Source organism: Solanum lycopersicum, chromosome 1 (genome assembly GCF_036512215.1).
Source record: "Solanum lycopersicum chromosome 1, SLM_r2.1".
NCBI lineage: Eukaryota > Viridiplantae > Streptophyta > Magnoliopsida > Solanales > Solanaceae > Solanum > Solanum lycopersicum.
This window is the reverse complement of record NC_090800.1, coordinates 1,573,092-1,589,530: the sequence shown is the minus strand read 5'-3', so window position 1 is coordinate 1,589,530 and position 16,439 is coordinate 1,573,092. Positions and strand designations below refer to the sequence as shown.

Below are 16,439 nucleotides of genomic sequence, written 5' to 3'. Positions count from 1 at the left end.
AAAACAATAAAAGGATAACAGATAAATATATCGTCAATAATCAAATCATCGTAAATGATATGCAGATATCTTTTGTTATATTTTTGGAATATTGATATCCATGTGTTAGTCCGAAAATTAAACCACATGTACCCTTTATACGTACGAACAGACACGTATCATAATCTTATCCATCAATCTGATAGTTATTAAATATCAAATTAACGGATAAAATTATGTCATACGTCCGATTATGATCCTTGTGCCCTGAATTTCGAGGACTTGTGAGACAATAATAACACTATTTAACTAAGTTAGCTCACCTCTAGCTAATTAATAAAAAAGAAAAAAAAATACTTAAATATGTTATCAGACTTTTATTCATTTAGATATTATTTATTAACTAAAATAGTTTTTATTTCACAAAATATGTTTTTACATGTGGTCAATTATAATTCGGCTATGCCATTAATTAAATCATTTTTTTAAAAGGGAAAAAGTTTAAATATGTCATCGAACTTTAAAAAAAAATTTATAAGTTAAAATTTTGACTCATTTATGTCATTTCAATTAACAAATAATGACATGCATAAACCTTTTCTTAAATGAAAATGATATAGATAAGTCAAATTTTTTACAAGTGACATAAATAATTTCTTTTTGTAAAAATTCGATGACATATTTAAACCTTTTCCTATTAATAAAACTTACTTTATAGGCTAGTCATCCCAAGTTCAACCATCAAGATAGTGTTCCTTGATTGTTACATTACTTGAGTATGGTAACAAAATCGATTAAAAAAATGGATCGATTGATTTTGTTCGATTTTATGAATTATCGATTTAATTTATCAATTTTTAAATATGTTAAATCAATAACAAATCAATAAGATATTTTTTAATCAATTTTTGATTCATTGATTTTTGGTCATTAACGATCCAATTTCGATTTACCCAATAAGAAAATGCTCATAAAATAAATATATGATTTCTCACTTCTCTCCTAGTTTGGTACGATACAGTGAGAAAAACAAATCAACTGTAAATACTTTGATATAGTGAAACAAGAAATATAATGAGAAATTGCATCAATAAGAGTAGATGTAGTACAAAGATTAAAATAACATATTACAACCGAAACATAACATGAAATTTTTTATGTAAAGTAGAAATACTATGTAGAGTACTGATATAATATCTAATTATGTTAAATTATAAATGTTTAATATTTATGAAGGGTACAATAATAACTTACTATCGTCTTAATAATTTATCGATTTATCTAATACTAAAAGCCGATAATTCAATAATTTCTTTTATAAAACCATTAAAAAATTGTTAACCCAATAACATAATAACATTTTTTTTTCCGATTTTTCACACTCCTACTAATGCGTGTTAATAAAAACTCATGTCATCTAAAAATTATATTTATATATTATGCTTAAAATATGCGTTTAACATATCACCTTTTTTTTAAAAAATAATTATAAACTGAGAAAGTCTTACTAAAATTAATTCAGATTGTTGTGAGGATTATCTAGATTCTAGTATTTATATCAATTTTCACATGAATAACACTCAAATAATATAAACAAAAAATCATACTTTTTATTTAAAAAATGACTAAAATAAAAATAAATAAATTAAAAAAATTAGAAAGGAGTGTAGCAGGGGATTAGCAGTGGTGAAATTGAAGAATAAGGTGTTTAGATCAATCAGTGTTTTAGGATCTGCAATGGCTCAGCTTCCTCAAATAGCCATTCTTGGAGCTGGCATTTTTGTTAAAACTCAATATATTCCTAGATTAGCTGAGATTTCTAATCTTTTTATTCTCAGAGCTATTTGGAGTCGAACTGAGGTAAATAATGATTTTGCTTCCACTTTTAATATATTTCTGTTCCATTTTCTTGAATTATTGTTCAAAGTTATGAATTGGGTTTTTAGTGGAAAGAGAAGTTTCTTCTGCATTTGTTTGGGGATTTAGTTTGGTGGGGTTTGATAAGAAATGGATCTTTATGTAGTTTAGCTGTGGAATTGTTCCTGAATCATTGTTCAAAGCTATAAACTGAGTTTTTGCTGGAAAGAAAGTTGCTTCTGCATTTGTTTGGGGATTTTAGTTTGTGGGGTTTGATAAAAAATTGATCTTGATGTAGTTTAGCTGTGAAATTCTGAATTGTTGTTCAAAGCTATGAATTGGGGTTTTTTTGTGGAAGGAGAAGTTCTTCTGAATTTGTTTGGGGATTTTAGTTTATGGGGTTTGATAAGAAATGGATCTTTATGTAGTTTAGCTGTGGAATTGTTCCTGAATCATTGTTCAAAGCTATGAACTGAGTTTTTGCTGGAAAGAAAGTTATTTCTGCATTTGTTTGGGGATTTTAGTTTGTGGGGTTTGATAAAAATTGGATCTTTATGTAGTTTAGCTGTAGAATTGTTCCTGAATCATTGTTCAAAGCTATGAACTGAGTTTTTGCTGGAAAGAAAGTTATTTCTGCATTTGTTTGGGGATTTTAGTTTGTGGAGTTCGATAGAGAATGGATCTTTATGTAGTCTAGCTGTGGAATTGTTCTGTTTATTCCATTTTGTTGAATCATTATTCAAAGCTATGTACTGGGTCCTAGGTGGAAAGAGAAGATCTTCTGCATTTGTTTGGGGATTTTAGTTTGTGAGATGTGATAAATATGGGAACTTTATGTAGTCTAGCTGTGGAATTGTTTTTTTTCTTGTATCATTGTTCAAAGCTATGAAGTGGGACCGTCTTTGTATGCATATGTTTGGCGATTTGATAAAAATGGGATCTTTATGTAGTCTAACTATGGAGATATTCTCTTTCTTCCATTTTCTTGAAATGTTTTATAGGAAACAACCTCTTTATCTGCATGAGGTAAGTGTAAGGTCTGCGTATATTCAGCCCTCCTCAGATCCCACTTGTGGGATAACACTGCATATGTTGTTGTTCAGAGCTAAGAACTGTTTTATTTTGAGGAAAGAAAAGATCTTCTGAATTTGTATGCATTTGTTTAGGGATTTTAGTTTTCGGGGTTTGTTAAAATGGAATCTTTATGTAGTCTAGCTGTTCGGTTTCTTCCTTTTTTTAAATCATTGTTCGAAGCTATGCACTGGGTTTGTGGAAAGAGAATCTTCTGCATATGATAATATGATAATCGAAGCAAAAGAAACGAGTAGTAATAAATCTAAGAATGCGAAAATACAAGAATAAAACTAATACTCCTGATATGGAAAAGAAATGAGCTTGCCTATGTACTAATCTTCTACCCTAATTCTCGACCTCCACACCTTCCTATCAAGGTCACATCCTCAGTAAGCTGAAGCTGTGCCATGTCCTGCCTAATCACCTCAAGACATCTCTCTCCAACACTTTTAGGCCTACGTCTACCTCTCCTCAGGCCCACCATGGTAGTTGTTGCATTGACATTGACAGCAAGAATTGAGTTGTTTGGGAACTATAAGTTATAAACTATAAAACTTCTGCTTTTGCATGCATTTTTTAGTGGATTTACCTCCCTATTTGATAAAAATGTAAACTTTATGCAGTCTAGTGTAGCATTGTTCTTGAAAGTGAAAATTGGGTTGCCGGGGAAATGCACAATACTTATTTGCTGGTGTTTGTTGTGGATTTGAAAATGAAAACTTTGTGTATTTTGTGCGCTTTCTTGAAATAAAAGTTTCAGTTAGATAATATCTACCGAATCTCTTTGTGTACCTTTTCTGTCTATCAAATTATTATTTGTCGTCATCTTTACTTTTAAAGAGTCATAAGAATGTGTATATGTTTGTTAGGAATCTGTCAGAAGTGCTGTTGAAATAGCACAGAAGCATTTCCCGAATGTGGAATGTAAGTGGGGAGATGCTGGACTCGAGGAGATCATTAAGGATAGTTCCATTACTGGTGTTGCTGTGGTTCTTGCTGGACAAACCATGGTATATCTCTCTGTCTTGTCTGTATGCTTTTATATGTCATCAAAGTTCCTCATGCTCAAAGTAACTAATGTTGGCCGCTTGCATCTTGTTACCCCCTCTATTTTATTTCATGTCAAGGTGGTTATCACGGAGTAGGAGACTATCGTGATTTCCATTCAAGTGAATATGGAGTATTCTGAGAGGCTCATTTTCTGGAGTCTCTGTAATAGTTTCCTGAATCTCTATTACTCAATCCTCAAAGTTTCTTCTGAGAGTGATAACCCAATCTGCTTGAAGCTATGTTGTTTGGACTGTTCAAAAATATCAACGGGTGCGGCAACATTTTTGGAATTCCGAGTAACATAGGCTTGAAGTAGAAAAGAAAGTGCCATGCTTTCATTAATAGCTTCTAGAAGACAATCAATTGCATACAATAATTCACTTAATTCTTCTTCCGTATGTTGATTTTCATGCTATATTTTGTCGACTTAGTTGTTATTTCTCAGGACCTTTATGAATTGTAACACTTATTTATCAACAAACATAGTTCTTCTCCTTTTTGGTTACAATGATTTGCAGATTACTATACGAATCGCAGTAACTTGTGAAAAACCTAGAGAAACAGCAAAAAAGAACATAGTTAAAAAATCATTGATGTCGAAGTTGCAATATCTGGGATAAGTAATTCTTTATCAAATATGTCCAACTGTACTATTTAATAAAAGAGGACCCTAAATCACAAGAAATTTTTCTATCACGCAAAAGGGGAAATGTCTTCACTATCAGAATTACACGAGATATTTCAGAAAATTGTGTTTGATATTTGCATTAATTCATGCAGGTGGATATGTCACTGAGGTTGCTTAAGGCAGGAAAGCATGTCCTTCAAGGTAATTGCATAAAAAGTTGTGATAAATGATATATTTTTTTAACGTTTTTCTTTTATACTTATATATTTGGATGAATCTACCTTAAGTAGGTTGGACGGGGCATGGATAATGGCCAGACATATGTTTTTTGAAGAAGTTCATTTTCTATAAAAGTTTCAATGTTTTTTACCTTGTCAATAAAGCAGGACATATACTTGCTTTTAGTGCTCTATGAATAACGTGCTCATTTCTGTGTGATGTGCAATTAACTAACCAGTGTGTATTTGCATATCCTCTCTTGGTGAAATTGGGATACTCCAGAGAAACCAGCTGCCCCAAGTAAGTAAGATGCACAGCTTTATTTCATTGAAGTTATGAATGCCGATGTTTCTCTTATCAATTTTATATCTGTTTAAAATGCATTTAACTAACCAACTTCTGGAATTATTCCATTCCTCTATTAGACTTTTCTACATTAAATGTATTCTGATAGTACTTCTCTACAATCTAAGGAGCCAATGCCATTTCTTTTAGTTTACCGTATACCCGAAAAAGAAAAAGTGAGAATCTAGTTTTTCGTTGTGTACAGCTCCATTTCTCCTTTGAAACGTCTGAGATTGCATTCCTTCCTCTACATTCCAAAAGATACATGCAGGAATGGTTCCCATAGGGTCTTGAGTTTCTTGTTGATCCAGTGTTCAGGAAAGCGAGCGCTTCATCGCTTAAAGCGATGTGAGCCTTCTACGCTTCACAGACTAGAATGAGTATATGAGCGCTTCATTGCCTAAAGCGAGCGCTTCATCGCTTAAAGCGTGAAACGGGGCCTTATCGCTTTTTTTCGCTTCACGCTTCCCTGAACACTGGTCGATCCTTTGTCCTTGCCGGAAAAACTAGAGTTCCCTTCACTATTCTTGGCCGGCCATTATGCTACTTGAAAATTTAAAAACATACCATAATCCACAAACAGCTACATCTGCAACCAACAAACAGATGGTCTGGGAACTCAGCAAAATTTATACTCAGGAAAGATCTAATGAAGATATTTATCTCTCTCCTCCGTATATTACCAGAGTTTGGCGTGCTCCTATCCATGTGAAAGAGGCACATTGAGAGTTCTCACGTGCTCGCAATTCTAGTGAAGCCAAATAGATTCTGGACTACCTCCTCTATCCTTACCTTTGATACCAACTAAGAAATAGCTACTTTTCTTGTTAAACCACATATAATATAAGCCCCCAGAATTGACAGAGAAGTCTGTTGCATCATAATTTGGTCAATTTCTTGCCTGCTGTATTAAAACCGGTACATTTTGTAGATTAGAATGCATTCCGTAAGAGAGGATTGGATTGGCTCATTTCAACAGTACTCCTCAGCCTATCACTGCAACCAAAGATCTGAAATTAAGTCGAGGAAAACCAAAGATCATGTTTTTTTTTATGATCTACATTTGAATGCATGTCACCTTTATATATCTGAGATTGGTCTATTAATACAGCTGTGGACGAGGCTGAAAAAGCATTGACTCACTATAATTCTCTTAGCACCACATTGACTCAGCAACCAATATGGGCCGTTGCAGAAAATTATCGCTTTGAACCTGCCTTCATTGAGGTAATGTAATGGTGTTATGATCTTGATTTTCAACGTGACTAGGCTTGGATTTAATGATTGTCTTATACAGGGCAAGAGGTTAATTTCTGAAATCGGAGAAATGATGAATATCCAAGTAATTGTTGAAGGAGCAATGAACAGCTCAAACCCTTACTTCGCTAGCTCCTGGAGACGCCAGTTTGTTGTGAGTTTTTCACTAAATGATATATTAGCTTCTCTATCTTATAAAAAATCAAGAGTCGGCTTGACCTTTTGAATATTAATGAGGAAAGTGTTCCTTTTAAAAATGGCTTCATTTTAGTATAGATCCTGATGTGCTCTTCTGTCAAAGTACATGCTAATTAATAACTTTAAATCTAATATTTGCACAAATTAGTATAGTGTTGAATAGTTGGAGTCCCGAACCAAAATGACGCCAGAACTATTTGTGTGAAGAAAATGAGTGCCAAAAACTAAACATAACTGACGTTCCTAGTTAACAGCTGTTAGGCCATGTTTGACCATTTACGTTCAATTATTTCTGACTGCGTTATTGACCAGATTATCCTGCTACCCGTAATTGGAACACACAACTTGAAAATTCATGTGTTATATAGTTGGTCAAACTTGGCCTAACAGACGTTAGCCTGGAATGTCAGACTTGGCACATTTACCACATGAAATTCATGCATTAACATTATTTTTCTTATTTCGTCACAAAAGTTGTGTTTTTGTGTCATGTCGGTTCTGTACTCAAAGATCTTTTGTGTAGTTTTATGTTCAATTAAAGCATGTACATTCTGTGCATTGTCTACTCTCTTTTGGTTTAACATCATTATTTTCTCTTTGACAATCTCATTTGATTTCTTCAGGGTGGTTTCATTCTAGACATGGGCGTACATTTTGTAGCCGGACTTAGGATGGTAATCTTCTCTCTTACAACTCAAAGCTTCTTCGATTATTAATAAGAACTAATGTCCTCTCCAAATGAACAGCTTATTGGATGTGAGATTGCATCATTGTCATCCATGAATTCTCATGTAGATAAGACTTTGCCTCCTCCGGATAACATCTCGTCAATGTTGTGAGTTCAACACTTATATCCTCGTCATACTACGGATATGACTTAATGAAGTTGAATGAAATCATGATGAACTTTTCTTCTATGTAGTCAACTGGAAAATGGGTGTTCAGGAGTTTTTGTGATGGTGGTATCTTCGAAGTCACCAAAGGCAAGTAATATACTAACTTAACTGTTTTCTCCAGAAAATATTTTACGTGACAAACATATCTGTAGAGCGGTAATTGCTGATTAATTTATGCTTTTCACATATTTAGGTAATCTGGCGAGTTGTGGGTTTAAACGGAGTGCTGCAAGTTGACCGTGGTAACAAGGATGGAAAGCATGGCTACTCGGTAATTCGGAAGCTCTTATATAATGTCTTCCCCTTCACAGACGACAATTCACATATCTTTCGTCTTTAAATTGCTGTCCCAGGTTTCCCTACATATGGCTGATGGTCAAAGCAAGAGCTTCTTTTATCCGTTTAGCGGGGTCACTGATGAACTGAAAACATTTCTATCAGATGTATCGACGGCCAACCTGAAGGTAAAGCTTCCTGAAGATCTCATTTCCTTACTTTTTAGTAACCTACAAATTATTAGTCGGATAGATTTCTGCCTCGCGAAGGGTACATATATCTTAGGCATAATACATACACTAACATTCTCAACTGGCAAGTAAACGCTCCCACTGAGTGTGCACAGCTAGACATCTCACGTTCTGCATTTGTCTAGGGAAATGAACAGTCATTTTCCCCATATTTATTGTCCTTTTTACTCTTTCTAAAAGTCGTATGTTTTTGTATAATATTGATCCGAAATGAGCTTAAGTGGAGTGACAGAGTCCTCAATGATTCATATAGTCGACCCTAGCTTGTATCAATCAGAGGCGACATAATAGTAGTAAATAGTACAGTAGTTGTTGCAGTGTTAACCTGATATTCTAGATAATTGATCTTGTGCTTTCGTTCTCGCTATATTGAACTTCTTTTTTCGTGCAGAAGGACCATAGTTCACACATCGATCCTCGTCTCTCATTTGCTGAAGGTGCTCGTGATGTTGCTGTCTTGGACGCGATGCTCGAATCAGGAAAGAGACAAGGAGCTCTGGTTCAAGTAAAAAAGTTCTAACTTTACGCAGGCCTTACGCTCCTTAAATATGTCATGCACATGATTCTTGATCTTCGTACCATGAAGCGAATACACTACTGGAAATAAACGATTCATAATCCAAGGCTACATAACAAAAAGAAGAAGAAGGATCGATCGAAGATCACTCTCTCTCTCTCTCTCTCTCTTCTGTGAGTTACATCTTGGTTTCATTATCTTGTTGTCTATGAACTCGACTAGTAGTTTACCAGATAAATTGATTTGTCGGGCATTCCTGGCCCACCTAACGAAACATGTAGTATCGTGGTCATGACCAGCTAAGGCTAAAGTTTCATTAAAAGGGCGTTTTCGATACCTTGGTTAGAGTCATTGTACTCTTTTTGACCCTATTTTAACATCTTTGGCTAAATGTTTCATTGATGTAAAGAAGTAGCAGCTTCTAAACTATAGATATCTTTTCTTGCTTATTAATTTATCGAGTTTAAGTTATATACATCATCTGCATAATTATTATTTTTACATCATTGGGTCACTTTTATTATGAGGTCAAACAAGTTAGAATTGCTTATATTTACCAACAAGAGTGAATAATTGGAGTCCGGAGTCAAAAGGGCCGCGATTTGTCTGTTTTGGTAAAAAAAAAAACAGTAACCCTTTATGCATTTTGGTAGAAAAAAGTGGCCCTTTTTGGCTTCGGACTCTGAATTATTGTTTGTAGAAAAATTGAAGTTCTATTACATTATCGCAGAGGGTTGTGATGAGATATATATGAATATGATTTCTCTATTCTTAACTAGAGATTTCAGATTCGAATATGGTGTATAGAAAAAATCTTGAAAGGAAGCGCTTCCCTGGTAATAGGTCTTACACGATGCAAATTTAGATTAATCGAGCCCTAAACACTAGATGCAAAACAAAAAAACTCTATCTTATTGCATTAACCAATAAAGGAAAACCAAAATAAGATTCCTTTGTCAGAAGAAGATAAATAAACGGCGAGTTATTGTCATGAATCCCTCTATCCTTGACCAGATGTTTTAAATTCGAGTCTCTCGAAAATGAAAACTATCATAGGATTAAGCCAATGGGAATGGATATTTTTTAGTATTTGCATCACCTCAAGAAGTAAGCTTCGCAATACGTAAATTTGACCAGAGGTTTTGAATTCGAGTCTCTCGAAAATGAAAACTATCACAAGTTCAAGCCAATGGGAATGGATCTTTTTTAGTATGTGCATTGCCACAAAGAAATAAGCTTTGCAATACATAAAATTTGGATTTAAACGAACCTTTGATATGAGTATCGAACATCGAAATAGAAAAAAGGGAGAGTAGATAGGAAGAAAATGACATATTTTAAACCAACCACACCTAAGACCTAACTTATAGAGAAACTTAAAAGACAATTTTCTTACCAAGAAAATTGAAGATTATTTTTATTGACAAAAATAGTATATTACTTATTGAGTCAAGTAGATGATTTTGGACCCATTTTGAAAGCAATCTCTTATATTAAATTTTATTTTATTGGGGTTGAAAATTGAAAGATTGGACCAATTGAATTCCTTCATGAAAATAATAATAATTTCAGTTTGGACATTTTTTTTGTGGGTGTGGGTAGAAAATATAGATAAGAAATAGAGAAAAAAAGTTGTTAGGAACAAGATGATTCTTGTTTTAGACTCAATTGTTTATAGAGTTAAAAGGTAAAAAAAAAATAAAAAAAATACCTTTTTAAGTATTTTGATTTTTTGAGTTTTCTATTTGAATTTCGTGAGTTTTCTACTTACGCTATCACACCAAAGTCCAAATGTTTATTGAAACACACTTTAACTATCCATTGTTTTTTCTCCTACTTAGAATATCATCACCGTTCAGGTAGGAAAAGGAAACAACTGATAGTTGATGTGTGTTTTGATAAACATTTAGTGATAGTTCAAATAGAAAACTCACACATCTAATAGTTTAAATATGAAACTCGAAAAATTAAAATAGTTTGAATGTGTTTTTGAGCATCCACTCTTCTTTTTATAGTCTAACTTCTCAATGTGCATGAAGTAATTTTCCTAAGAGATCTCTTTGATCACACGAGAGATAATGGTGAAAGGCATATCTAAACTATTTTTTCCGCAAGTTTCACATTTCAACTATCAATTGTGCTATTATCTTTTTTTAAAAAAAAAAAACTGATAATTGATGTGTGAAACTCGCGAAAGAGTAATACTTTAGCTTTTTTTTTTTTTTTTTTTTTTTTTTTTTTACCATTGACTCAAAAATATGTTAAATGTATATACCTAATCAACTAATAATATCTTTATTATTGTAAGCATGTGTCAACATCATTTTAGTCCAATTTTAATGTTGTCTAAATCATTGAATAAGATGGTGACTTTTAAACATAATTTAAACTTTCTTTCATATAATTATATTCCAATATCAGCTTAAACATACTCATAGAATTTATAATCATATACAATGTATGTTAGTTCAAACCTATTATGTCTAAATAATTTGTCATTTTATCCTAGATTAAAGAAAAGAAAATATTACTACTAGGAGACAACAATATTTCTGATAGATTTTTCATCAAAATTATATTCGTCATAATTATTTATTACAAATTTTTTAAGAGTCTATCAATATCTTTTTCATCAATTTCATCATTATTTCTTGATAAACAATTACATTTTCATACTCGATGAATAATAGAAATACTACTCTGCTCTTAATTCACTAAAAAACCTTTATATATCAGACTTGATTAATTAGTAAGATTCAAATTCATTATCTTCCTCGCGATACAAATTAAATATGTAAATCACTCTAAAAACACGTTACGAACCTGTTGAAACACTCAAAACACCGATCTAAACCCACCAATCCATTTTTTTTCCAAATAGGACATGTCATAAATGCAAAATATAAGGATCAAGTTTTTTTTTTTTTTTAAAATTATGTATCTTTTAAAAATCATATGAACAATGCAAATCCAAGACTTTATTCTACAACAAATATTTTACTTATACATTTTAAAAAAATACATATCAACCCCAAAACTTCTGTTAATTACACATTTCTCCATAAAAATATAACTACCTTAGTTATAACTACCTAAAACAACTCATCTTTATTTTCTCCAAATGCTTTTTGAAGTAAGTTATCAATTCTTCAATTTTCTTCTTTTCCTAATCACTATAAGATTGTGGAGAAAATTATTTTTTTATATACAAATATTTTTATTATTTTTCTTTTATTTTCTGAACTTTATGCAATTGTTGGTTTTCAAGAAATTTGAAAAAAAAAAATGGTATATGATGTTTGTTACTATAATTTGAAGTAGAAGAAAAATATTATATATAGTTCTTGATGTTTAATTTCCCTTTCTTTTCTTTTCTTTTTTCTTTTTGCAGATTTTTGTTCAATTTTCTATCTAGTAATTATTATTGAAGCAATTTGATCTTGAAAAAAGGTATTGATAATATAGTAGCATTTGCTATTCTTGAATTTCTTCTAATGGTATACTAGTTTCTTATGCTTCAGTTATCATATTATTTCACTGTTGTTATTATTCCTATCTTTTGCTAGCTTTTTTTGTCTATCATTTGCTAGCTTTTTTCAAACTTTTTTGATACGTGTTACTTGATACGAGGGTTCTTTTAGAAACAATCTCTTACATACACCCTACCTTCCTTGGAGCCCACTTGGATTTCATTCGGTATGTTGTTGTTTTTATCGTACCATATTTTGTGTCATTTGTATGGAAATATCTTGTGAATTTGTTGAAATCTCTAATTGGGAAGTTGTAGAAGATGTCAACATATGTAAAACCTAACTATTGTGCTAGAAGATAAAATTTGTTCATATTATTTCTATTAAAAAAAGGGTAAAATTTGCTATTCTTGATCACTTTTTGGTAGCTTGTCCTACTAATTTTTTTTAATTGTGGTACCTAAGTTTTGTGTCATTTCATAGAAAATGTGTTTACTTATAGCTTTTGAGCCTAAAAGTTTATGTCTTTATGTGATCGCAGAGTCAAAAAGATGTCTCGAGGTTCTATATCATCATGATATAGGTGTGAATGAGCTCATTAGAGTAGTTATTTATCGCCTGATGTCTCGAGGAAATTAACCTATAGAAGGTGAGCCTCGAAGCAAGAGGGGAAACGGAACGTGGAGCAAATATTGTTTGATCATAAGAAGGAAAAATGCAGAAAGGTTCAATACATGAAGAGTTTGCTTTAAAGCAAACAGCTCCGAAAATTGTTGGATCAGGGGTGATGATAGGAGGAGATAAGGTAACCGTCGCCTATGACCTCGTTGAGCAAATGGAATATCTCTATGTTCGCGTTGTCAAGGCTAAAGAGTTAACAAAGGATGTCACAGGGAGCTGTGATCCTTATGTTGAAGTAAAAGTTGGAAACTACAAGGGTGTCACGAAGCATTTCGAGAAGAAAATCAACCCTGAATGGAATTATGTGTTCGCGTTCTCTCAGGATAGGATTCAGGCCTCTTACATTGAAGTATGTGTGAAAGATAAGGATGTTCTGTTGGATGATATGATAGGAAGAGTCGTGTTTGATCTCGTTGATGTACCGAGAAGAGTTCCACCGGATAGTTCATTAGCCCCACAGTGGTATAGGTTAGAGGATAAAAGAGGTGAAAAGTTGAAAAAAGGGGAAATCATGCTTGCTGTTTGGAGAGGAACTCAGGCAGACGAGGCGTTTTGTGATGCGTGGCATTCGGATGCAGCAGCTGTGGGAAGTGAGGGGATTTCAAGAATTAGAGGAAAGGTATATCTTTCTCCCAGACTTTGGTATATCAGAGTTAATGTCATTGAATGTCAAGATTTGGTTCCAAGTGAAAAGAATCGACAACCCGAGTGTTGTGTGAAGGTTATGTGTGGGAATCAGGTCTTGAAAACGAAAATTTCATCGATAAGAAGTTGCAGTCCAATGTGGAATGAGGACTTGGTTTTTGTTGTAGCTGAACCATTTGAAGAGCCTTTGGTTGTAACTGTGGAGGATAAAGTTGGATCGAATTTCGAGTTTTTGGGAAAATGTGTGCTTCCTTTAAGCATTGTTCCGAAAAGGCTGGACAACAAACCTGTTCCTTCTACATGGCACAATCTTGAGAAGCATACAGTTGTAGAAGGGGAAAAAAAGGAGACTAAATTTGCTAGTAAGATTCATATGAGGCTTAGTTTGGATGGAGGATATCACGTGTTGGATGAATCGATACATTACAGTAGTGATTTCAAGCCAACGTCGAAGCTTTTATGGAAATCCAGCATTGGACTACTTGAATTGGGGATAATAAGTGCAACAGGCTTGTCAGCTATGAAGTCCAAGGATGGACGAGGGACGACAGATGCCTATTGTGTAGCTAAGTACGGGCCAAAATGGGTTCGTACAAGGACAATCATCGATAGCTTGTCACCACAATGGAATGAGCAGTACACTTGGGAAGTACATGATCCTTGTACTGTAATCACAGTAGGAGTGTTTGATAACGGATACCTACAAGGGGGGAAATGTACGAGCATTGGGAAGGTGAGGATTAGGCTGTCGACACTTGAAACGGAGAAGGTATACACACATTCCTACCCTCTTATTGTCCTGCACCCATCGGGCGTTAAAAAGATGGGAGAAGTTCAACTAGCTGTGAGGTTTTCGTGTACGTCTTATGTCAATATGTTGTCTAAATACACTCAACCTTTGTTTCCAAAGATGCATTACGCTCATCCAATGTCTATCACTCAGCAAGATTTCCTCAGGTTCCAAACTATCCAAATACTTTCAACGAGGCTTGGACGAGCAGAGCCACCGTTGAAAAAAGAGGTCGTGGACTACATGCTAGACGTTGGTTCGCATATATGGAGCGTAAGGAGGGCTAAGGCTAACTTTTTCAGATTAATGTATGTTGTGAGTCCAATATTGGCTATTGGAAAATGGTTTGATCAAATATGTCATTGGAAGAATCCACTCACAACAATTCTAATCCATATACTCTTTGTTATATTAGTCCTTTACCCTGGATTGATTGTTCCTACATTCTTTCTTTACCTATTCTTGATTGGTATTTGGCACTATAGATTGAAACCAAGACATCCACCTCATATGGACATCCATATTTCACATGCTCACGGTGTTTTCCCCGATGATTTGGATGAAGAATTCGATACATTCCCAACATCAAGAGGCTCGGATAAGGTGAAGATGAGATATGATCGTTTGAGGAGCATCGGAGGCAGGATTCAGACCGTGGTAGGGGACTTAGCGACTCAAGGGGAAAGGTTTCATTCATTGTTAAGTTGGAGAGATCCAAGGGCATCGGCTTTGTTCGTGACATTCTGTTTGTTTGCTGCAATAGTCATGTACGTCACACCATTCCAAGTTATCGTGATTCTCATAGGAATCTACGTGTTAAGGCACCCGAGATTTCGCCATAAAGTTCCTTCATTGTCTACTAGTTTCTTCAAGAGGCTGCCTGCAAGAGCAGATTGCATGTTATAAGACTTTAAAGTTGAGTAAATATTTGGTTTAAGTATGTAGAAAATGAACTTGAGATCACAAACTTCTGTTATTTCTACCTTAGTAATTTTTACTTCTTTGAAGATACTAATGTGTAATGTATTTGTTGAATTTGATTAACCTTATTATTGATCTTTTAGAAAATGAAGTAAACTACAATTACGCCTGTTGAAATCCCACGAGTAGAGTCTAGTGAGGGAGAATGTAAATAGATTGTATCCTTTACCTTATAACGCTCATTGAAATCTCACAAGTAGAGTCTCCGAGAGTGTAAGTAGATTGTATTCCTTACCTTATAATGTCACTGAAATCTCACAAGTAGAGTCTTCGAGAGTGTAAGTAGATCCCATCCCTTACCTTATAACACCCACCGAAATCTCATAAGTAGAGTATGGAGAGGGAGAGTGTAAGTAGATCGTATTTCTTACCTTATAATGCCACTGAAATCTCATAAGTGGAGTCTGGAGAGAAAGAGTGTAAGTAGATCGTATCCTTACCTTATAATGCCACTACAGTCTCACAAGTAGAGTCAGGGGAGGAAGTGTGTAAGTAGATCGTATCCTTTACCTTATAACGCCAATTGAAATCTCACAAATAGAGTCTCCGAGAGTGTAAGTAGTGTTGGGTATGTAGCAAGAATTGATGGGAAATAGAGGGAAGGAGAGGAATTTGAAAGGTTTAGAACTTGAAAGGTTGGGAACTTGAAAAGTCTTCTAATGCTTTATTGAAAAAGACAATAGTCCCTCATCGGTAATGGAAAGGAAAATAGGAGAGTTTAAATAAATAAATACTCCTATTAATTGTTAAAAGGGTTGGAAAGAGGGACCCCCCTCGCGCCGTTGTCGTCGTTGCTCGCTTCGGCTTCGGCAAATGATCGAGAGATAATTTTTTGGACAAAATTTATTTTAATTATTTATTAATTAATTTTAAATGGCCAAAAATTATTTTCAATAAATTAGTTGATAACAGAATTTATTTAGTTAACCCGACCCGACTCGGATCCGCGCGAGTGACCCGTTTTAAATTCCGTTATAATCAAAATTTCCCGCCATGACTGTTCTGAAAGGTTGCAACTTTCAGGAACAGTCAATACCATTTGAAAGTTTGCAACCTTTCATTAATGGTCGTGTTAATTCTGAAAGGGTTGCAACCTTTCAGAATATATTCTTCTTGCCTATAAATACCATTCAGTCTTCAGAATATTTCCTACGAATTTTTTCTGATCTTCCTTCTTCTTAAAAACATATATTTCTTCGTGTACTTTCGTGCTGTGGATTGATTCGCTGACAGTAGAGTTTTTGGTATTTATACTCTACTGATTAAAATCATTTTACCTTGGGAGGTTATATTCCAAATCAAACCTCGGATACTAGAGGGGAATA

At 33.9% G+C, this 16,439-nt stretch overlaps 2 protein-coding genes across 3 annotated transcripts; both read left to right on the top strand.

Moving 5' to 3' along the window:
• The first annotated feature begins 1,442 nt into the window (after positions 1–1,442).
• On the top strand, positions 1,443–9,022 carry LOC101248809 (dehydrogenase FPY6). Its single transcript, XM_004228579.4, has 12 exons — positions 1,443–1,839; positions 3,780–3,920; positions 4,741–4,789; positions 5,090–5,107; positions 6,264–6,379; positions 6,450–6,563; positions 7,231–7,281; positions 7,354–7,442; positions 7,530–7,590; positions 7,697–7,774; positions 7,857–7,967; positions 8,422–9,022. Exons 1-12 carry the CDS (start codon positions 1,717–1,719, stop codon positions 8,548–8,550), a joined length of 1,080 nt encoding a protein of 359 aa, XP_004228627.1. The 5' UTR covers positions 1,443–1,716; the 3' UTR covers positions 8,551–9,022.
• Positions 9,023–11,596: 2,574 nt separating this feature from the next.
• On the top strand, positions 11,597–15,201 carry LOC101247357 (FT-interacting protein 3-like). Of its 2 annotated transcripts, XM_069295772.1 has the most exons (3): positions 11,597–11,680; positions 11,939–11,997; positions 12,559–15,201. In XM_069295772.1, exon 3 carries the CDS (start codon positions 12,733–12,735, stop codon positions 15,037–15,039), a length of 2,307 nt encoding a protein of 768 aa, XP_069151873.1. In that variant the 5' UTR covers positions 11,597–11,680; positions 11,939–11,997; positions 12,559–12,732; the 3' UTR covers positions 15,040–15,201. The 2 variants fall into 2 exon arrangements, with proteins under 2 accessions (XP_069151873.1, XP_019069263.1); XM_019213718.3 differs by lacking the exon at positions 11,597–11,680 and having other exon boundaries at positions 11,716–12,243.
• The last annotated feature ends 1,238 nt before the right edge of the window (positions 15,202–16,439 follow it).